The sequence below is a fragment of the Coturnix japonica genome, chromosome 4 (genome assembly GCF_054131305.1).
Source record: "Coturnix japonica strain WE chromosome 4, WE-NBRP24, whole genome shotgun sequence".
Lineage (NCBI taxonomy): Eukaryota > Metazoa > Chordata > Aves > Galliformes > Phasianidae > Coturnix > Coturnix japonica.
In genome coordinates, this window is record NC_140666.1 from 77,579,146 (window position 1) to 77,602,437 (window position 23,292).

General features: G+C 40.1%; 1 protein-coding gene and 1 long non-coding RNA gene across 17 annotated transcripts in view; one reads left to right on the plus strand and one right to left on the minus strand.

Moving 5' to 3' along the window:
• The window catches only part of LDB2 (LIM domain binding 2), a 350,201-nt gene that overhangs the window by 317,916 nt on the left and 8,993 nt on the right, over positions 1-23,292 (plus strand). For 5 of the 16 annotated variants that reach the window (XM_085545681.1, XM_085545676.1, XM_015862864.2 and 2 more), the window contains 2 exons: positions 20,417-20,540; positions 21,640-21,791. In XM_085545681.1, the coding sequence (XP_085401807.1) occupies positions 20,417-20,540; positions 21,640-21,791 (276 nt within the window). The remainder of the gene's footprint in view (positions 1-20,416; positions 20,541-21,639; positions 21,792-23,292) is intronic. The other 11 variants (XM_085545678.1, XM_085545675.1, XM_085545680.1 and 8 more) reach the window with 3 other exon arrangements.
• On the minus strand, positions 3,291-12,546 carry LOC116653341 (uncharacterized). The gene is made up of 2 exons (XR_004306943.2): positions 12,377-12,546; positions 3,291-3,921 (listed from the first exon to the last, which is right to left on the minus strand). It is a non-coding gene; the product is annotated as an uncharacterized LOC116653341 (long non-coding RNA).

The following is a 23,292-nucleotide window of genomic DNA, read 5'->3' on the forward strand; positions in this document are numbered from 1 at the left end:
GAGGTGGTTGAGTCACCGTCCCTGGATGTGTTTAAGAGCCGTTTGGATGTGGTGCTCAGAGATATGATTTAACAGAGGGTTTTTAGAGTTAGGGTACTATGGTGAGGCTGTGGTTGGACTTGATGATCTTTGAGGTCTTTCCCAACCTGAGTAATTCTACGATTCTAACAGAAAAACACAACTATGTAAGTTGTCCAGTTTAGACAGTGTGTTACTGAAGCAATGGGAAAATCCAGGGATGTATATGTGGTTATCAGTATTAAACACCTGGAATGAATCATTAGAAAAACTAGATGACCTTAGCCATCCAAGAAGTACAAGAAAATGCATTGCCTGTAGGCTGTTGCAGCTATTAAAAATAATTATGTAGAGGGGAAAAAAGTTCATCCACATATGTTTACTAAAATATATGTTCATGACATCATTGAAAACATGCCTAAAAGTTTTAGGATAGTAAAGCCATTTCATATTATAAATTGTGTCATGCCTGCTCGTATTTTCTGTAGCTTCAGAAAATCTATGTCTGCATGCATTCTCACTGTTACAGGATCTGATCTTTAAAAGAATTTTATTTTTTATTCTAACAATATTGTTATAAGAGCTATCAACTCTATTGCATATGTGAGGAGCTGTAAGATGCTCAGAAGCACAAAAAGCCCATCAGAATGAGGGGATTCACTGCAGCCTTCAGTTAAAAATTTCAGATTTCAACTGGAGTTTGTGACTTGGGATGCAGCAGGCATCTGTGCCATCTTGGTTCAAATGTTTTGTTCTGCTTTGTTTAAGTAACATGCTTTAAAGGTTTGCTAACTTGATTGTGATTTAATAATGGTGGTATAAGCAAGAGAAAGACATCTGGATGAAGACTTAAATAAAGTGGGTATCTGTAATAGATATAAAATACCATTAAACCTCTTGGTCATGTTGATGGATGGATTTGATGTTCTTGAAGGTCCCTTGCAACCTAAACCATTCTACAGTTCTAGCTCATTCTGGGAGTCGAAGGCTTAAAAGTGCATTTGGATCTTTCTTCCTTCCATCCTTCCATCCTTCTGTCCTGTTTCTTTTACTGGTATTACCAAAGTTACAAACCAAGTGTGAGCTTGAAGACCGTATCTCCTAATTTTTTGCTTCATATCTTTACCACTGTTTCATTCCTGACTTCTGTATTAAGACAAACACACAATGCGTGTGTCCATTATTTCTGCGTGTAGGAAAATGCTACTGTTCTTCTGCAAGCTGAGATCTCAGCTGTAATAACATTACCTCCTGAAATTGCAGTCTCTTTTTACTCTCATCCCATATACGCTGCTAGCAGTGAGAGAAATACTTATACTTTTTCCTCTGGAAGGGACCAGTAGCCTTGACTGGAGACAGGCATGTAGTGGCCAAGCTCCAAAGCACCCATCTGGTGCATTACACATGTTCCAAGATAGGATGGCCATGCCCAAGTGCCACGGAGAACCTCAACTCTTAAAAACATTTATCTGAATCTACAAAACAAATCTAAAATCTGAAAAAATGCTGACTTGTGTTCCTCTGGTTCTTACATGCATGTCTGAATAAAGTAAGAATTTATTCTGATTTCTTTTGTTAGTTTAGCACAATTGTGCAGCTTGTAAAGTTTAGCAGGTTTCCTCCTTTCTGAGTTGTGCTTTACTACAGAATTGTTAAGCGCTGAGCGCAGTGTTTTATTGTGGTGATATATCAGGCAGAGAACACAGCTTGACTTTCAAACTCCAAGCAGGAGTTTGTGGTGCTAGCATCTAGGAAAAGGATATTTGTACATGCAAGCTGCAAGTCTTATCTGGGCATCACTGTGAGATAGTAATCTTGGGACCTTATGACGTTATTTTACAGGGATACAAATGAAGGGTAGCAGCAGTTGTGTGAAACTTTGCACAGATCTAGTAAAAGATCAGATGGTTTGTTTTTAAAAGGAGGGAAGGAAGACTATTTATTGTCCCCCAGAGGAACTTCTACAAAGCTATTGTCCTTATCAAAAGAACACCTTTTTCCTGAATGTTATCTCTCTGACATTTGTTCTGTATAACCTAATGAGGGCAGGTGGAACACCATGGAAATGAGTTATTGTTGATACGATACAATTATAACTTTTTTTTCAAAGTTGGTATTTTGAGCTTTCGTTTTGCCTGTTGGTGACCTTGGACTATTTTATAGTCAATAATAAGAAACAAAAAAAGCACTTATTTTCATTGTTATACTGCTAAGTGATTCAGTTATCTAGAGGCTGTCACAGAGTTTCATACATATGTAGCATTTCTTCTCTGAGCAGCAGAGTGTGTTCCTTGATGTCCCCTCCAACTGCCTTTTCTGCATGAGGACAGGTTCCAGGAATCCCCCTACAACATGACATTTTGGCAGTGACAAGATGGGATATGCTGATGTGAAGCAGGAATGGGCTTCCTTCTACCAAATGTTCAGAGGATGTTACAGACCTGGTTGTTCACTAGTGTTAGCATTATTGGCACAAGAGTGTGGTCCCCCTAGAACAAAGAGGCTGCAGTGCTGTGCTTGTGGTGAAGGTCAGGGACTGGGGCAGGGCTCAGCTATGCTCCTGCTCCTCCCACAACCAGCCTGTCTTTGTGTTTCCAGCTCTAAACAAATAAGTGCAAGGGGACTTGAGGCTTGCAAACGTTCACTATAAACTGTGAAGCCTGGAATTTAACCCTGTTTGTATGTAGAGGATAGCCTCTTCCCATCTTTGCTTTGGAACAGAGGTATGTTAAATCCCAGTTCACACAGGATGTGAGGTTTTTGAGTACCAAGGTTCAGGGAATACTGGACACAATCCTAAATGGCTGAACATCCATGGACTGCTTTCATGAAGCTAAAAGTTTTGCCACTGCTGATGTTTTTCTGTTGCTATTTTTTCAGTAACTTGGGGAAAAGCATTCTCTAACTCCTAAGAAGTGCTTTGAAGCAAAGATTTGTTTTCTATAAAAAAGAAAATGGAAATGCAAATGGAAAATGGAAATGCAAAAGCAAACTATGACCACAGAGCCACTCCTTGGTACTTTACATGCACATTTGCTTTAATAGCAAACCCTGAAGGAAGGCAAATTCCCAGTGCTGCTGTTCTGCTGGGATCAGGGGACAGCTTCTATTCCATTAGGAAGAAAAATTGCTTCAGCTCTGCCTATCAGATAAATGATCGTTCCTAGGAATTCCATCAGGAAACTGCTTCTTCTAAACCACCTTCTCCTCTTTGCCATACTTGGCTACTGGGAAAACTAGGAGACTGATACACAGAGAGAAATAAATCTAAGTGCAGTTCAGAAAGAAATTTATTTTTCTCTGTTGTCATCTATCCTGGCTTTCAGCCAAGCAGATTTGGTCCCCAGCTGTTAGATAAGCTTGCTTATTAATCTCCATGCAGTCTAGCCACAGTGTGCTTCTGGAGACAGGGTGGTCCCCAAGAGCTCCTCTTGAGTCTGGACCTGAGAGCCACAAGCCTCCACATGACTATCAGGCAGCCAGTCTCTGCTCTAGAGTGACCATTTTGGGAGAGCTGAGATAATCAGCTCTAATTGAAGCTAAAGATAGCTTGTCTTTAACAAGCCAACACAGTTCTGGCTTAGAGAAAAGCTCCAGTTTTCTTCAGAAGCCAGCTCTTGGTTTGGCAGTCTGTATCACTTTCTCAAGCAGCATTTGTCCCACATCACCAGTTTCAGCCACATGTTTCTGCCCACATTCTGCCTATTCCTTTGATAATTTTTCAGACAGACCGATTCCTTTGTTTATTTTGCTGTACTGCCACACAAACAGCTGAGCTTACGCAGCACAGGGATCAGCACAGTGCTGACGCTGTCACCTAGGAGAGAGCAGTCTTATAGTGTAGCATCCTTTGGATTCTGTCCCTTCATGGAGCTTCTGCATGGTTTTTTCTAGGCTTGCTTTCTAGAGGGAGAGAAAGGAGAGGAGACAGAACATATTAGTGTCTTTGAAACCAGATGTTCCTAAGTAGCAGCTTATTCAGTATAGAGCAGTTGATCCTCGTGTCTCGATCAGTTAACTCATCCCATAATTCTCTCATACTTTTCCCATTAAATCTCAAAATATTGTTAACATTTGGAAATCTTTGGCTTTGCATGTACTTTATGCTTGGCACTCTCTTAGACTTCTTAGCACGAGCTTCCACCTTACAGCAGAGTAGGTTCTCTAAGCAGTAAAATTCTTCATCATCAGCTCCCAGAACAAACCCATTGTGGAAAAACAAGATCAAACAACATATCCAAGGTTGTACTGCAGGCAGTTCACAATAATAAACTAGTTGCATTAGTCTCCAAACAGCAATTCAAAGCATCCTAGGATTAAGCAAATACTGTCTATCCCAGTTCATTTGTACCATCTGCTGAAACAAGTATCAGAAAGCGAAAGAATAGTGGGCACGTGGGACTGTGTGTCGAAATACATTTGGAAAAAGGAAATTGTTTCAGAGAGCTATGAAAACAAAAATCTGGGTGCTTACAAGTTTGCAGCCAGGAGAGGTAAGGAAGAATGATGTCATTTCATTGACCTCAGAGATTTGATTTTTTCATTCACCAATTTTTAAGAGTGGGAACTTAATATTGTTTCATCTGGAGTCTAGATCAGACTCATATAGGAATTTCTGTTTAACTATGGAAAACACAAGTACAGCAATCATTATACACAGAACAGGAAGTAAAGATTTTGCAAATGGTGTTGGATTCTGGGAGTACACGCAGTGTTTTAGATGATGGTTTAGAGGATGCAGTTGCTTACTGAAAAGGTGTCAATCAGAATGAGTGACAGACATTTAGATCCTTTAAGCAGATCTTTGGATCAGTAATGTTAACAAGGATTTTGTCATGTAAAATGAGATCAAAAGCTAAGAAAACTGTTTTTTCAGGCGCTATTGTGAAATACGTGTGTTAATCAAAAGATGGTATTGGGTTTATATGATGTCTAACATAGAAACAGTAATAGAAGGGAACAAAAGATCCCAGTACTCCAGTAGTCTGGAAAATGCAGGTGCATCTCTTTGGTATGTCATACAGCATGTCAACATATACCAACCCATTTCAGCCACTGAAAATATGTGTTTATTTCTTTTCATCAATACTGCTTAAATATTGGAAATTACAATTTATTCCCTTATAATATAAATTGCTGTAAGAAATGTAATTGAATTGTTACTTATTTAATTGAAAATAATTACTCTTAACAATCTGTGCCAAAGATAATGGCTGTGCAAGTCAGAAGACATTTGCAAAGAAGTTTAACTTGGTGATCAATGTCTTTCTCTGTGAGATGACACATAAGAGCTGCAGATGCAGCCCATTGATACTTTCTGGTTTAGACTCCGATTTAGATGCAAGAGAAAAAATAACTGTGCTCTTTCGTTTAGAGTTGAATTAGGGCTGTATTTTGGAGCATGATTGTAGAAGGATTCCTTAAACAAATGCAGCCAAAATTACTAATTGTTTAGCCAGTTTCATTTGCAGTTCTTACAATATTGGAACAACTCAAAATTACTGATAAAAGCATCACTAATTCATGGCTAGGTGGTGTTAAAGGGCCTAAGGCATCAGCAGAGAATAAAGTCTGGCTTTGTGTATATCATAGGCCATTATATGTTACTGAATTACTGCCAGTCTGAGCCCAGCGGTTTTTCCATTTCGCAGGGACATAACTGGTGTTTGGCAAGAGCAGAAAGTATCCTCACAGTACGCATTTTGAATTATGGAATTATTAGTTTCCTTATTATATAGGTGGGACACAGAGTAGTTCAGGGAACCATTGGAAGGCCTTTCTGGATGCCACATTCTCCACCAGGAGGTTATTTTCTATGGAAGAAGACATGAACACTGCAGGAATATGAAGGTCCCAGTAACTCCTTCCTCGTAAAGCCGACTTCTCCCAACACCAGCGGTGATAATGAGAATTTGACGATTGTTCTGTGGCTTGTGTGATATTTTCAGTCCTGGCTGAAACACATTAAAAAGTAGTTTTGAAGATAGAGGATACATTACTGTGATCACACTAGCAGAAAAGTTCAAAATCCACCCTTGCTCTCTACAAACACTAAACTGCCTGAAGAAAATCGATACGTTACCATAGGCAAAATTACCCAAATCATGTACTAGAGGTAAAATTCACATTCCCTTGCTCACATGAGAAGATGTAGATGGTAAATGTTTCTATAAATAAATTATTAAAAGCCAAATCATAATTGTTGTACTCGAGAGTTTCCAGGAACACTGTGTCTTGATCTGGAAATTGCAGCTGTGCTGCCCCCAGTGGTGTCAGCAACACTGCACACTGCCTGTGTGCCTAAGTAATGGATGGATAGAGCTGTCTGCATGCAGTCAAATTTTGGCTTCCCAACCCAGAAACGTAGGGCTGCCCAATTAGTCGAGCTCCTCTTCACCTCAGAAAACAAACAGGACTCTAAATAACGTGGTTCTAAATGCTGAGCACTGCTCTGTCACACACCTTGAGGGCTGGTGGATGGGCTTCACCCATGCCACCTGAGAGGTAAATGCACCCACTATAGGGCTGCAGTTCCACTCTCATCAGTACTGACCCTTTGTGCACCAAGTACCAATAAACAATATAAAGCCAGCCTGGATTGGATGTGAGCAAAATCACATTTCTGTCAAATTAGCAGAGCGTTTGTTGTGCACTTAGGACTGATTTGGTGGTAGCTAATCTCATGCAGAAGTGGCAGGTGATGCCTCATAAAGCAGGAAGCATACCAATACAAAAGTAACCTGTTGGATAGAGAAAAACTAACTGATCAAGTTAATTTCTACAAGAAGAGCACTCTGCTTCACTGGTGTCCAGGAGCCTTCCTGGTAGGCTTGGTGTATTGGTGAGCACGGCTCACCATATCACAGATATCAGCTCTGGGAGCAGAGCTGCAGTGCAGTCAGCAGCACTGATACACACACTGAAGACCTTTTACAACATTACTTCTACTGAAAACTTCAAATGAACTGATGAATCTGAAAGACTTCCCAGAAAGCACGTTTCCTTTTCAGCTGGCAGCTCAGTTATTCATCTAAGTAATCTGAGGATTAAGTAATTTGACAACCGCTGAAAGGTTTCTTTTAGTGAAGCAGTTGTGTGCTATTGCTCTCTGCTTTTTCCATCTCACCTCTACAAGTACCCCAGAAATTCAGAGCAGGTATGTCAGGCACAGATCAGACCCACCATCAGCTGCACCAAAAACTGGCAGCTGCCTGGGAGTTGCCGGTGCACCTCAAGAACCGCAGCATGGCAGGTGTGAAAGACCAGGGAGTGAAAACAGAAACAGGGAGAGGGTTAACAAGACTGTTCTTTTCCCATTGCTTTCCAGCTCACTTCTTTACATACATGTTGGAAAGAGGGAGTGTGGATCTTTGTCATTGAACATCACAGAAAATTAATGTAGGAGAGGCTAAGTGAAGGTACAGCACCACGTGCTCTAAGGCCATTGAACAACCCAGTATCTAATTTATTAAGCTCATGGGCAGGCTGGGACATCTGATTTTTCTAGGCATGTGGCGGCTGTCAGTTCAGTGCTTCGCCACCTTTCCATCTCAGCAGGGGCTGACAGGAGGCCTGCTTGTCCACATCTGCCTGCAGACACCAGTGCTGGTGGCCGGCTCCCCTCCCAGACAGGCACTGGGTGTCCCTGCCTCCTCCTCACTTCCAAGGTTCAGCAGGGCTGCCAGGCAGTGATGTGATGATGCCAGGCCACATGTGATGGCCCCATGGGCTGACAAGATGCTGACACTCAGGGACACAGAGCAGCGTGTGCCAGCTTACACCTCCCTGTCACGTCCACCCACCTTAAACTCCATCCCCGTTTTTGTACAGACCCTGGCAGAACAGCTCCATTATGGTGTGTACAGGCAGAGAAACAGTATTGATTTTGCTGTGCCTGGATGGAATTCTTAACAGGAAAACAAACCTAGTGCTGATTTTTTTTTTCCCTTTGACTTTTGTGTGCGGGTTTCTATACTCACCATGTAGGATTTGATCCATGGGAAGTACAGAACTTGATTTTTCAGATGAACACAGCCAGGGCTCCAATCAGATCAGACACAATTTCAGTACCACTAAATAATTTTGCATGAGTGTTTAAATGAGGTACAAATTAACACTCGCTTTCCTACCTACAAATTGGAGAATCAGATGGGCAGTTTTTTCTGCATTTTTCTATAGCAGTGCTTAGGAACCATACCCTCCTTTTTCAGCGTTACTAAAAACATCCAAAATGTACCTGATATGCAATTCACTGGGCCAAGCTACAGCCAGGTCTTATCTGAAGCACATAGTGAGGATGTTGCTGTGGGTGAAGTTTGCTGAAATATGATTTTGAATGCAAAGCTTTAGGTGTAATATATGCTAGTTGTGTTACTAATTATCTTCTTACGAAGACGGTTTTTAAAGCATCATTAACACACACGGTATCAATACTTAAAAGCATCAGTGGCTGATTGTGATAATACAGCTTCGCTATAGTGGATGATCTATGAATGTAAGCATTAAATGCTCTCTACTTTAAAGTCATTAATCCCTACTTTCTTTGAATATGTTTAATTAAAAAGTTCAATTTTCCAGTAATTGCTGTGTTTATATAACCCTGAAATGGAATTTTATTGAGACACAAGGTCTTTTATATAAACATCCATCTGTCCACCGTGTAGCTGCACTGGGGCAAGTTTTGTAGATTGGGTGAGAAGTGGAGAGATTACGGATGACTGTGTCCCTGCAAGAACTGTGAACTTTTGTCCTCTGTGTGAAGGCTCTGCAGGATTTTTGCTTTCATAATTTTGGTACCAAACGAGGCAACCACGGAGTCAGCAGGAGAGAAAAACATGAAACAGTGGATTTAGCATCTAGCAGAGTTGCTTACTAGTTTGTAAAGAAAAGCTCCTTCCTTAGTCATTTTTTTCCTCTGTCAAGCTTTACACTGCAAAGTATTGTCTGCTTCTTACATTGTTCCTTTGTATTTGAATGCAGAATAAGGAAATCCTCAATTGCATGTCTAAAATACACATACATGTAAGCATATATGTATGTTTCAGACTGAGAGATATTGCTAATAAAATAGAAAATATATGGGTATTAATAAGGTTGGCATTCAGAAAGTATGAAATAAATACATGGAAGTTTGTCAGCTTATTAATCGTTCCATTATAAGCGGTGTTTTTACTTTCATTGCTCTAACATCTAACCACAGTTCATTGGCTAATGGCCAAGATAGCTTTGGCACTGGCACATTACCATGCAGTGCAGTTCTGTACTTCTCTTCCATTTATTAATGCTGCAGACTTCCTACAATTCAGGCTAAAAATAGAACTGGTTATGTGAAAAACACCGCATTTGTGCTTGAGCTGCAGAATAGAAACAAGAGGATTTTATGTGGACGGGGAACAGATTCATGACACAGAAGAGCTAGCTGCTTATACTCTGGAAAAAGCTTCATTTTTGCATGGTTGTAAATAAGATTAGAGTTGCTACATACACCTTAGTCAGAAGGATGAATCATATTTGTGGTATTGCTTCAGTACGTGTGAATCTTCATGTGTATCTGTTGCATGAAGGAAAGCTGATTTCTTGTACAAGGGAACCTGAAAGTAGCGCAGTGTAGAAAAAAGCGAATCTGTAAAATGAAAGGCGTGTAGCAATGTTTTGTTTTGTGGTATAAAGGGCGTCCTCATGTGTGACACATGTTTGGAAGTGTCCTCAAAAAATTACACACTAAAATAAAACTTCAGCTGCACCCCTGCGTTTTCAGAATCGCGTTTTGGCCAGGCGTAACCTCTCCTATTGTTCTGCTGTCAGTATCTTGAAGGCAGCATTTGCCATCTGCAGACCATTTCACCGCAAAAAACATTTCTAAACTTATTTCCAAGTTGTAATATAGCTGCCTACTAAAAACTGCCAGCATTCAAATGCAGTCCCCGTGCTCTTGATCTTTTTTATAATGCTGTGATTTGTTTTGGATCAGCGGCAGCTTGAATAAGACAAACAGCATGCCGGTTTCCATCTGAACCTAAGGGAGCTGCCGGGGACATAGGTGACGAGTGATAGTGGATGCATTTCATAGTCAAAATGAAAAGCAGCAAAACTGATAAGGTCTCATTGTTGCACAAATAGAAAAAGCTAACAGTTTGCATATCAGAAATATCAGGTGTTAGGATTTGACTCAGAACTGCTGAATACTGCTTGTTTGCCTTTGGAGAAATAGAGAGGAAGGAAATGTCATGCAACAACATCACACATGATAGCGATGGGAGGTGGCAGATGGGGAAATAGACTTTTCCTATGCTGTTTCCTAAAGATACTGTTCGGGCTGACTGTGATGGTGGATTATTAAGGAATTCAGATTATTAAATATCTGCACTTGGCAAAGCATGAGAGGAACATCTCTTGAAGTGTATGGCAGCTTCAGAATTCACTCTTGTTTTGTCCTTAACTCAGTACTGTGTAAGAAATAAAAGTGGTGATTGTGTTAGGAGAAGAGGCAATAATAATGAAATGAGAATAAATTGTAAGCTGTATCATTTTTTATCTAGAGAAAATGAAATTAAGAAAGTTTTCATGTATTTCATGTGTCACATGCTTTGCACCAGGCCACTGAATCAGTGAGGTGGAGCAATGACTATTGGGTAGTTGTGTCAATTCATAACCTACAGTTGGATGTAGGAAAAAAAAAAAAAAATTAGTTCACAGAACAAGGCTCAGGTAAAAACAGTTTGGTCCAAAGTACTCAGCTCAACTCCTTCATTACTATAGACCAACCTTAACCCTCACATAATGGTGGAACACCATCCAAATACTACATAGGCTGAAATCAATGGATCTGTCCCTATTTACAATAGAATTTATTTTTGTCCTGACAAGCTTTCTGAGATTGATACTCACTGCTGTACCAAGTGCAATATAAAGGATCCTATAATGTAGTCGGCATAATGACTTTTGCGATACAGTTTAACACTAATGTTAAATCAAATTGCAGAGATAAGTTTTATGGACTCTCTTAAAGCATTTCAGAACTCAGTTCTGATCGGAGATGTGTAAGATACATATCCTGCCTATCGATTGTTTAATATACAAATAGCTGGGAGAGAAGAATCACACAATATGATAGTCTGTACAAGACTTCTTGTTACAATACAGGCTTGTGATGTGATGTATTGATCCCTTTCTGCAGTTGGGATCTCTGCTCAAGGAGAAGGCTCAGGCAGGTTGACCTCACTGTGGAACCCAGCAACCAATTTATATAATTTGAGTGAGGCCAGATTTCACCAGGAAGTCTGCAGCAAAGACATAATGAATTATTCAAATTCTGGGTTTTCACAGCCTTCAGACTAAGCCTGTCAAGTGGAAGGTGAGACTTCTGCAAGTTCTTTTGTTTTCATTAGTTGGACTACAGCAGCTGGATGCAGTTTGTCTCTGCCATTGGGATTCCAGTAATACATACTCGTGGTATGGAAACCAGCTGCCCATACTCAACCTTATTTGCCAGCTAGGAAAAAACAAACTAAATAGCTCCCACTGTTTACTTTGGTGAACAGTGAAATAGAAAGAGGCATGAGTACATCTGGCACAAACAGTACTGGTATGATACCAGTGAAGGAAAGGTTTCTGAGAACATCTCAATGTATAGAGGGTGAATAGAAAAAAATATATAGAGACATTTACTGAAAGGACATCATTTTGATAGCTGTGTAATGAGAGAAAGGGAAAGCAATTTAAAGTTGCAAAAGTTGATTGCAAAACATCCAAAAAATACAGATCTATTAAAATCAGTATTAAAACTTAAAAGAAAGTAGCATAAATGTGAACAATAAAGCTCTCACTAAACCCATAAACTAATGATCCACAAATCATAGATGAAAATGGAAAAACTAAGCAAAATATCAAAGAAAATAATAAGATCTACATTTACCAATAGTTTGAGGGGAAGCAGCAATGGCTAGTAGGCCTTAAACACTTATTTTAGTGCTTAGGAGTACTGCAAAACAGAATTCATTCCAGCACATACTGATAATGCTGCCGAAGAGGTAACTAAAGAAGGCAGATGTCAAGCTCGTCTCCACAAATGCAGCTCTTGCTGCCGCCACACGGAAGGACAGAATCAATGGCCAGGAGGGCTAGCAGTTACCATAGTCACCTGCACTGCTGTGGGGTGCTTGGAGAGGGCCCTGATGGAAGCTGCTAGCTGACGGATATTTTAAAAGAGAGAGGAAAGGAGAGAAAGAGAAATGAAATTGGGATCCAGCACACTGAAGAGAATTAGCTGCAGCACTGGGCGTAGCTGTGTGCTGTTGCTGTGTGCTACTCGCGCACAGTATCTGCCTAGAAAAATACATTTTTTTAAGCTTAGTCTTACCTGAAATGAGTGCTGCTTCTTTCTGTTCTCGCTGTTGCTGGGAATTGAAATGGCTGCAGATAAAGAGCAGTGTAAAAACATGATGAGCTATGTAGCTTGGGAGCAATTGAGCAGCTGAACACTGCATTATTGAGAAATCATTCGCTACCTCTGGGTGTTAGTGAGAAACTGGAGAGTCCTAGACTGGCATTCAGGGCAGAGCATAGGATGAATAAACATTACTGATGCTGAGTATTTACTAGTGAATGCAGCACGGAGCTTCTGGAGTTGCATCTCAACCGACTGCATCTTGCAGAGTTAGCTGGACACAGAGAAACCACAAATTCCATAATCTTTGTGGCAAAATTGATCTTATATTGTTTTTCAAATAACTAAATTATCAGTGAAATGAATGACATTTTGCCTAATGTGCAGCAGGTGATCTGCATAGCAAAACAGCCATATTTTCAAGTGACAGCACGTGAGAACCATTTAAATACGTATCAAATATATCAGTAGTCCTCAAGGGACTTGTAGATCACTACGTGAAATTGTTATTTTCATGTGCATACCTTACTGTTGCCAAATTACTCCTGGCTTAGTATTTTCTTTCTTATCTGCTTGAGATAGAAATCTCTTTAGAATGAGTTGTTTGTAAAATAGCCCTGTATATCTCTGGCTTTTTATAAATAATAAATAATAAGCCCTAGATGCTAATGATCATTAATATTGCAAGCGTTTAGCTGGAAATTGTAACTCCTAGTTTCTTAGGTAATTGCAAGTATAAACATTTCTTGACTCAGCATGGTGAGCAGTCACAAAATATGGAACCTTACCCTGTGTGGAGTGATGGCTATTAAGTATATCCCAGACCCAGTAAATCTCAGGCTATGGAACTTGTCCCAGAATCTGCTCTTGCTGCAGAACTGTGCTGCAGAAACTCGTCCCACATTTTTTAAAACTAACACAAAATATCCACTCCATATGGTTTTGGAGACGTACTTAAAATGTGAGCCAAGTTCAGGCTGATGCAGTTCTGTCTTGCCGAGCTCCAAACTGGTATAAAACAATTTCTTTGAGAGGTGCAGCCGCATTAATCTCTGAGTTTTTTAAGACAGAGCCCAAAGAAAGAAATTTCAGAAGCAAACCTTTTCACTGCTATATGTGTAAAGTAAGTTTATGTAATTTAGGAGTAAATACAGTGTATGTTCCTATACCATACTTACAAGCTTTGTTTTTTTTCTACTGTGTGAATATAAAAAATTCATATTATTCCTTACCTATGTAGCAAAACCAAGGACTTCCAACTTCACACTGCCAATTTAAGAGTCTTTGGAACAGAAGGATCTGGAAAAATTGAGAGAACAGTAGTCACAATAAAGAGGTCAGAGAATAGCCTACAGTATGGGACTGTTTAAGCTATTGGAGTTGAGAGCCACCTTTTCATTCAGGCTCAAGGATCGTCTGAGGTATCATAACTAAAATACGTGGATTTTGGCTGGGTTTTAAATAGCCAGGGTCAATGAACTACTTTTATAATTTAAACCAAAGTGGCTACTGAATTTACTGCTTGCTACGTTAGGTTCTGCAACATCTAAGAATTGGTAATTTATTTAGCAAAGCCTGACATATACTACATGGTGATCACACAATGAAAACTTCTTATTAGGTTCCACATCTCAGCAGGAGCATATCTGGCCTCTTGAAAAAGTGAAAGCAGGTATCAAGAGCGACGGGAATCTCAGAAACACTTATTTTGTTTTAAGATGTATCATGTAGGGAAGGAGCATGCGTGTAGCTGATCCACTGAAATGCTCTGATGGAAGAGACTTAAATTTGTCTTGACATTCTGGGCAGGAGCTTAGAACAAAGCAGAAGCAATCCCCTCCAGAAAAACAAGTATGTTAAAAAAGAAAAACAAAAAAAATACCCTCTTTTGGTTCTTAAAAAAAAAAATCCAAACATTTCTTTTTTATATCTCCCTGTTGTTAATGGAAAACAAAGATAGTTTTTAAGATGAAAACGTTCTGTATTCACATGTGATTCTTAAAAAACACAAGCTATTTTTGGCAGTGTGTTGCAAGCCGGCCAGTGAAAGAATCGGCAATATGTTCCTAGGAAATGTTCATTCCTCCCTCTGTTCTGCAGGGGAACGATGCTTCCATCAGTTCTGAAAAATGAGCATGAGCAGAGAAATTTAAACTCTGCTATAAGCTTCCCCTTTTTCTAACTCCAGAGAATGAACTGTATGCAGGACTGCAGCAAAGCATCGTTGTTTCTTTGCCATAATGCTGGGAGTGCAGAGCACTGTGCCTTGGTATTGCTCCTGCAAGTCAGACCTTCGGGTACAGCTCTTCTACATTGGCTTAAAAAATACCTACTATGTGTCCCTTCCTCGCTGCAGCTGTATCAGTAACATGTCGTGAGCTCCCAAAAATCTGTGCGTGTGGTAATCCATAAAACAGCATGCAAAGATATTTCAGTTCTTTTCCAAAGTTCTGTCCCACTGTAGTCAATGGGTCCTTTCCCAGGGAAATACACTGGGGCCAGAATGTCATTGGCAACGTTAACTGGAGCACATGTCTTTAGCACATGTATAGACTATGCAGAGGAAAGGCTGCATCTCAGCATAGAAATAAAATACCATTGTGGTCAGCCTCGTTAGTTAATAATTTTGAATCTCATGGAGGGGAAAATACTGAGATCTGAAAGAAAACACTGGACCCCTTCAAGGCTGCAGCATCTGTTACAGAGCTTCTTTTACTGTCAACATCCTACCTGAACATTAGACAGTGACTAACACTCCTATTGAAATGTGTTTTGTCACTTTTATGAAGGGCTGTAAATCTCTATGAGCTCTGGCTATTCAACAGTTTCCATAGTTTTCAAGTGATTAATACAGGCATTAAACCAGGAAAAGTGTCAAGCGTCAAAGAGTTAAGACTAAATTTCTTGAAACTTCAGCAAAGGCTCTTATTGTCATTAGGTCCCTCTCTGGTTTGATTCAAAAATACTGAGATTACTTCATCGTTCATTAATGTTTTTGAGTGTCATCAACTTGAAATTTTAGATAATTCTGTTAACTTGTGGCTAGTGAAACTTCTGCTTTATATGGACAAAACTGCTAATGATGGGAATGGCTTCTTCTGGTAAACTTGGGACTCATTGTCTGTCCAGTGCCAAATGTGTTTCCTTCTTTATAGAAACTGGCGTGGTGATTATGTCAGTCTCACCACGTAAGTATTGCAAGACTCAAGGCTGAATTCTATTTAAAATGCAAAAGGCATTGAGCAACTGAAACGATCCAGATCTTTTGTGCTCCGTAGCTTGTGCGGAGGGGGAGAGCTTTGTTAGCTGGGTCAGCTCTGCCACCTGCAGCTCAGAGCTGGCAGAACTGCAGCATCCTCACCAGAAGTGTGTCAGGCATTCACTATAACAACTGGGAAAATTCTGGTGGAGATGAGAGGCTTCCCTGAGAGGGCACACAGAAATTAAATTAGCGATAGGATATGTAAGCTTATGTATGCCATGCTAAAGTAAGGTAAAAGAGAGCTTCCGTGTGGGTCTTTCTGCTAATCCTCACTGCTATCTGAACAGACATCTCTTCTCAGAATAGAACAGAAAGCCAACATCAGAACAAAATTCACAAAGCTGAATGCATTCTTGGTGTGGCTGGAGAGATCTCTGAGCTGAATCTGACCCCTTACTTACACAAGCAGATTTTGGCTCTGCTGATAACTGAAGCACTACAGGAAATTACGTGTGGATCCATATTCTCAGAACCCTCTGACTCCTGTCTGCAGTGCCTCTGGTATCTCCTCGTATAACTCCCTTCTAAAACACACGGCTTTCTGAAACCTATAAATTCTAGTCTTCTCTTTAAAAAAAAAAAAGAAAAAGTCATTACAAAAATAAAATAAATCAAATCCTTCCAGATGTGTGCTTTACTAATGCAAAAAGCCATGTGCTTTATTATGTTCCCTACTTTCACTTCCCTGAGCCCCAAGGGTATAACATTACCATTTTCTCAAGCTGGATGTGAGCCCTGTAATTGATGAATTGTCCGTAGGATCCAAATGGAACTCTACCAAAGTCACTGACACTCCATACAACACCAAAATGTATGCATATACAGTGCCCAGTGTATGCTGGGCATCCAAGAACATAAACTTCCCATGCCAGGGACTTCTCTCACAGTACAGTGCTGTGATCCTCTCTAGAACCAAATCCCACAGCTCTTCACCATGAAACTGCAACAATGGTCAGGTATCACAGTGATGAGTTCAAGTAACAAAATATGATTGGAAACTAATTCTAATCATTTTGGGTTATTAGGAGTCATGTTATTTCAGTACCTTATAGCACTGCAGAGGGAAAGTGTTTTCTCTAGTATGATCTTTGTTCTTATATATGTATTTCAAAAGCTATTAAGGAGCATATCTTTTCTTTCAATCTTAGACTTAGCTCCATTGCCCAGGCACTAAACACAGCTTTTAGAGCCTTAAACATCCACGCAGAGCCTTGTGTCTTTCTTGGGCAGTGGAATCAGCCGAATCAGATCCAGCGTTACCTATGGCATTTCAGTTGGCACTAGGCCCTGTGTGCAGGCTAATGAGTCCCACCTTTTGTGTTGCCTAGGTGTGGAGCATGGAACTGTCTAACTTTGTCTTGTCAGGCTTTGCTATTAAAGGTTCTGGGTCCCTAGAAATGTAGAAATTATTCCTGTGATCATACATTGTCACTGCACAGAAGTCTTCTAAGTCTGTAGGGTATTTTCCTGGGTGACTGGTTCTGAGCTGTGCAGATACTTGCAGAAGAAATTGGTTTTGTTGGTGTTCAAAATATCATTATTATAGTGCTAAAGTAAAGGGTTGTACATTTTAATATTATCCAGTCCTTGAAAAATGTTGAAATAGATATTTTGAAAAGGAATCTCACAGTGAGATGGGGAGATCTGCGGGGAATAGACAGTCAAAGCCTCAGGCTTCTTCTGTATGCAAATGAATGTAGGAGTATGTAAAACATTTTGTTAGCTTTGTTTTAAGGAGTCACTTTGTAAAATGATACAGTCAGAGCTGTCTGCCAGCTGCCCTGCTCACCAGCAGCTGGAGGTAGAAGGCAGCAGAGCTCAGGACACATTCCTGGGCAAGTGTCCCTGCTGGAGCAGAGCTTGGGACTGGTGGCCTCTCAAGGTCCCTTCCAGCCTTACGCTATTCTATGTTCTGTGGTTTTGGCCAACCCGTATATTAAGTGCATCTTCTCCCTGCATTTTTTGCCTATATCTTTGCAAAAACCAAGACGCAGATTGTCATTGGCAGGTACCTCAAACTTGAGATAATCAGATCAAGATCTTTTCTTCCTTCAGGGATTTTGTTTTGAGTAATATTAGATATTGGGCAGGTCTCAACACGGAAAAAGACTGTGAGATTTAATATCAATCACCATTAATCCAGTTCACTTTACATTTGCATCCACTTCCATGAGCTAAATGCCTTTAAAATGGGCTTGTCAATATAGAGAGCAATACCCTTCTATAACTCATGCATCCAAGGCTGACCTTAGAATTTGTAGACTTCAGAGGGAGAAGTTGGTTGAGAATTCTCCAGCCCCAGAACCAGAAGAGCAATTCATGTGAGCCTGTTCAGCTTCTAAATACCCAGAAGTTGATAGTGTCCCATGTCTCAGTGCAGGGGCCCCAGTGCTCAACATTTTGAGTCCATGTGTGCAACGTCAGTCAGGTCTTGCTATGTTTTGGGCGTGTATCCAATTTTAATCTTGTGTTTGAAATGAAAGCAATTATAGGCCTGCTAACTTAGCCAAGAGATCCACAGACAGCAGTGACTGCAAAGCTCTTCTCAGTGCACATTAGTTTATGCACAATAGGAAACATCATTGCCAGATGATAAAGAAGAGACGTTCTCTTTGTTGCCAACAATAAATATATATGGAGAAGTAAATGTGTCATGAATAAAGTGTCCCTAAGGAAATCTTGGAAGTCCCTACATGTGTATTTACATTTAGTCCTAGCAGCAGTGGAGCTGCGTGAGTGAGTGATCTGCCCAGGCTAACTAGTTTGTTAAGAATTATCACAGCTATCTTTTCCATGCTAGTTAGTATCTGAGCCTAATGAGACAATTTAGACTACCCTGCCAGAAACCCAGATTTTTGAAAACCAAAGCAATGGTGTCAATTATGATCACAAATGCCTCTCTCACGCACACCCAAAACTTGAGGTAGTGCCTGCAGGTTACAGAATAAATTGAATAAGAACTCAAAATACAGCATTTCATTCACTGTATAAACTGGATCCTGCGTGCATTTTAGAACCTGATGCTCTTAATTTTTGGTAGACTGTTGTACCAGGGGAAAGCCTGAGCCCAGTGTGCAGTCTGATAGTAGCTCTCTGTCTATTACCTGGCAGATGCTTGTGCACAAAAGTATATGTAAAAAGCCCACGTAAGAAAAATAAGTCAATGAAGCAATTGCAGATTCAATTTCTGTAGTTGGAAAAAAAGTAATTCCTCATTCTGGAGCTTTTCATTCTCCCTGCTGCTTTATGCTATCTCTGTTTTAACGGCTGTTAATGAAAGGCTTATCAGATGATAGCGCCAATGCATAATAATATTTAAATTCTGAATTCATCTCTTAGTCCTCATGGCAGCTCCAATTCAACCATGTTTCCTGCATGTTTGGAGTCTCTGTTTATATGAATGAGAGTAAGTATGCATGGGAGAATGGAACAAACTTTGATCTGAAGTGCATCCCAGAGAAAGGAATTTGCTTTGTGTCTTAAAAGCACAGAAGAAAACCTCGCATGCTGAAAGAAATCCAAGGTGCTTCTTTAGCAAGACCTACTAAATTCCAGTAAGGGACTATTGTGCAAAACAAGAATCAAATTATATTGTCCTTCTTTTGCAATGGCCATTCTAGCCTCTGCTAATTTGACCAACTTGTTGCCCTACTCCTATTGGTTAAAAGCCAAACCTTCCCCTGCTCTTAAATGCAGTTTTGCTTTGCACATGCCTCTGAAAATGACATGTGGGATCCATGTTTATTCTGTGTCAGCTATTTCTTTCTCAAATGTGCTCAGTTAACAAGGAAGGAACCTTTTCCTCCTGTGTGTCAGCCTTGCAAATTTCAGGTGGAAGCTAGAGGCCAATCCAGATTTGTTTTTCATATGTGGGACAACCAGAAAACAAGGATTTTGCAAGTGAGAGTAAGCCCTCAGTTACATATGCAGTTCTGTTGTCTTCTGCGACTTTGCATAAGGTTTAGTTGACTGGAAATGATTCTGTGGTGATAAACGGGGGGAAATAGAAACCAGCTCACTGTTCTTTATGTTAGATCTGCTGTGATAACAGGAGCAAAAAGCAGTGAACAGTGATTTTAATTATTAAGTGAGCAGATAGATAGAAAATGTATAAGAAGCAACTGTTTTTGAAGAGAGGGTTTGCTTCAGGAAATTTTCTGCTTCAACGTAATAGAGCATTCAAGTTGACAAGGAAAATAAAATGCTTTTTTCTTGGACATGTCATTAATGTGATGGGAAGAGAATGTGTGGTCCTCATAACAAGAAGAGAGCAAAATTATTTGAATTATTTTGCATGGAACAGCAGGATAAAAGACTGTCTTCACAGCCCTCCTTCTTGAGAAAGCCTTATTGCGGGGTGCAGGAGGTCAGGAGATCACTGTGTGTACATTTGCTGTACTGGAATGATAACCTGCTGTGGGCATTTTATGATTTATTAAGTCAGTTTTGCAGCTTTGCCAATCAAGCATGAAAATCTGTGTAGTCTGGAAGACCAATGTTGAAGTTTATCTGTTTTTGTTTGTTTTTAATACTTAAGATGTCAAATAGTGAGCAAAAGTTTTCTCAGTTCAGAGTTTTGATCCTGCAATCGCAGCGCAGATTGAACTGAGCCATATGAGGCATGCTGTGTTACAAAGGGCAAAACAAACAAACAAAAAAGCCATGGATGTACCTTCCAGCTATGTAAATACTGATCAGCTGAATCTCTCATCAGATGAAATCATTTGATTCGGATTTTTTTTTTCTTCCAGTTGTGTGTAATACTGGAGCCAATGCAGGAACTGATGTCAAGACATAAAACTTACAATCTAAGTCCTCGAGACTGCTTGAAGACTTGCTTGTTTCAAAAATGGCAGAGAATGGTGGCCCCACCAGGTATGTTTGATTGCCAGTATTTTATTTCTTTTATAATTAAGAGAATATCAAAACACTGGGAAATTTTGCTACACATCTGTTTGAAAAGCGAATAACAATTAGCACTGCTCCAGAAGTATTCCTGAAAATGATCCTGATTTTCCATGATTTCAGTCTGATGCAACATAATGTAAGGCAAGTACTATGAATGTGCAGACTCAAATGCATAGGATATAATTTATTACAAAAAAAAACAAAAAACAAAAAAAAAAGCCTCATGTAGATAGAATTCAAAATGCTTGCTAACTCCATTGGAAGCTTCCTGCCGTGAGTCTGAAATTATAGCAACAATTCATAATTAATTGTCTTTGAGACCCATGTAATGAAATTTCCAGGCCTGGACCTAGTCTTTTTCCTCATACACCTCAAAATAATAGTTCTCCCTTTTCTCAGATTATTAACGCTCTGTGTGTTTAAGTCTGTTTGCATGGGTGCCAAAGCCACATTTTGAAAAGTGCAGCTGCCACCTTTATTCTACTCTGGTTTAGGAGAAGTTATGTAATTGTTCTGATTCGGTCTAAGTTTGTAAGATTCACACAGACCTGGCATTCAGCACTCTTTAACATGTTGCTTGTGAGTGTCAGTTTTAAAGATTAAGCCCATATCATCATTAGTAGGGAACTACATGCTACTCGCTCATATACTGTACCGATAGCAGCCAGCAGGGCAGAAAGCTGCCTTGTCCCTTTGTCTCTGGCTGGGGCAGCTGAGACTGTGACCTGCATCAGAACAGGACCTGGATTTTTGGTTAGCAAAACTCTTAGCAAGCTGCACAGTGCCTTTGAATTTCCTGATTGTTACCGTGATACTCCCACTAGTAAAATACTTTCTTATATCATTATAGATAATCTGGAAAAATGAACTTTGTCTGTTAGACAAAATTGAAAGCAGAAACCGCTGGCTTTGGTTCGAGTATTATTCTAAGGTTCATATCTAAATCTACTTATTACTAGTAATAATAAACTTGTGAATTTAAAAGAAGATATAAAAAATATTTCAGTGCTTCTGAAACACTTTACAGTATCTGCCATTGGCTTTCCTTCTTACCCTTGTATTGCAGCAGAACCCACAAGACAACCTACAACCAAACGGAGAAAAAGGAAAAACTCTACCAGCAGCACTTCCAACAGCAGTGCTGGGAACAACGCAAATAGTACCAACAGCAAGAAAAAGTCAGCGGCTGCAAACCTGAGTCTATCAAGTCAGGTACCTGTAAGTCTCTCTTTGCTTTTAGGCCTGAATCACTTACAGCGCTTTAATTCTTTCTTTGTAAAGAAGGTGCATTCTTGAGCAAAACTGTAACAGGCAAAAAGCAACCTTGCATAGTACACCATGGAAGCTGAAGAATTAGTAGGGAGGTGTGAAGAAGCCATTCTTCAGTGCAGCTTTAATGATCGATGCTCACACAGGGCTATCCTGAGGAGTGGATATGAGTTTTCAGGGCTGGAGCCAACTCATCAGTAGTTTTTCCAGTGGTGGTAGGACTCAACTGGGCCTTGTGTTTCCAGTTGTAGTATGAGCACTGAGAGTGTCCACCCACCCACTGCTAAGTGAGAATGAGCCCCTGTGCAGCAGCGTTATCATTCTTGAGCAGATTGCTCATCTCTCTCCATTAATACCTCATCTCTAATTGGTGCTGAGTTCAGTTGCTGAAGTAAAACAAGTTATGAGTAAATTTGCCTGCAGATGTTATCTCTATATCAAACCACTCCATTTGCAGAAGATAGATCCCTTTGAATATGGGTCTCAGTTTATTCCCCCTGCTAGCTGTAACTGTTGGCATCCTAATTATGTAGGGAAACACCAAGTCATTTCTTGTCATTTTAACGATGTTACATTTATTGCCTTAGTCACGATATAGGGTTAATCTGACCCTGAATTGTGACAAAATGTGTCTTAATCAATAAGAAGATAGCTCATGCATTTTAAAGCTAGGGAGATTCATTTGGTAGTATAGGAACTATAATGTGGTATCTCAGGGATAACATGCAGGGATTTTTATTGGATTTCTCATCAGCAGATAGGAAAGAGCTAGGTTTCTTCTGAAGCTTGACAAAGAATACAGGCCTTTTGTCAGCATGAAGCAGTCACTTCCTAGAAAACTCGAATACCCAGATGAAAAAGAGGAGTAGACTAACACTGGTGAAATGAAATGAAGATTTTTGTTTAGCAACCAATTCAGCAATCCACTGGCTTTCAACAGCTTTGAGTTTCAGTACATTAAACTCATATTTTCTCCTAGTCATATTAAAATTTTCACATGGCTCCTATGTCTAGACTCAGATTCTTTCCCTAATATAGGCAACTCTGGGCTTTTCTGGCAGCACAAAGCAGTCAGAATGCCAGCTACCTGATCCCCTCATGTCACAGACCATTCTGCCTCACTGACTGTGTCTGCCAGAAATCCCATTGGACCAGTGATCAACCATATTTACGAGAAAACAGCAATTAGGTGTAAAACTGAGCAACCCCCCGGTTCCCTGCTGTCTCCAAGTTTCAAAGTCAGGAAGATCGCTTTATCTTGGCTACTCTCTGCCCTGAGCTTCATTCAGCGCAGGCAGGGTCTGACCTCCTGCTTCTCTGAGGCCTGCTCTCTCAGGAGAGGCATCGTTGACTTTTGTTGGCCTCAGTGGCAGCCATGTGTACTCATATATTTGAGTGTAATTGGGCCCTCTGATAGCTGTCTGTCACTCCCCCTGATACTCAAGCTGAT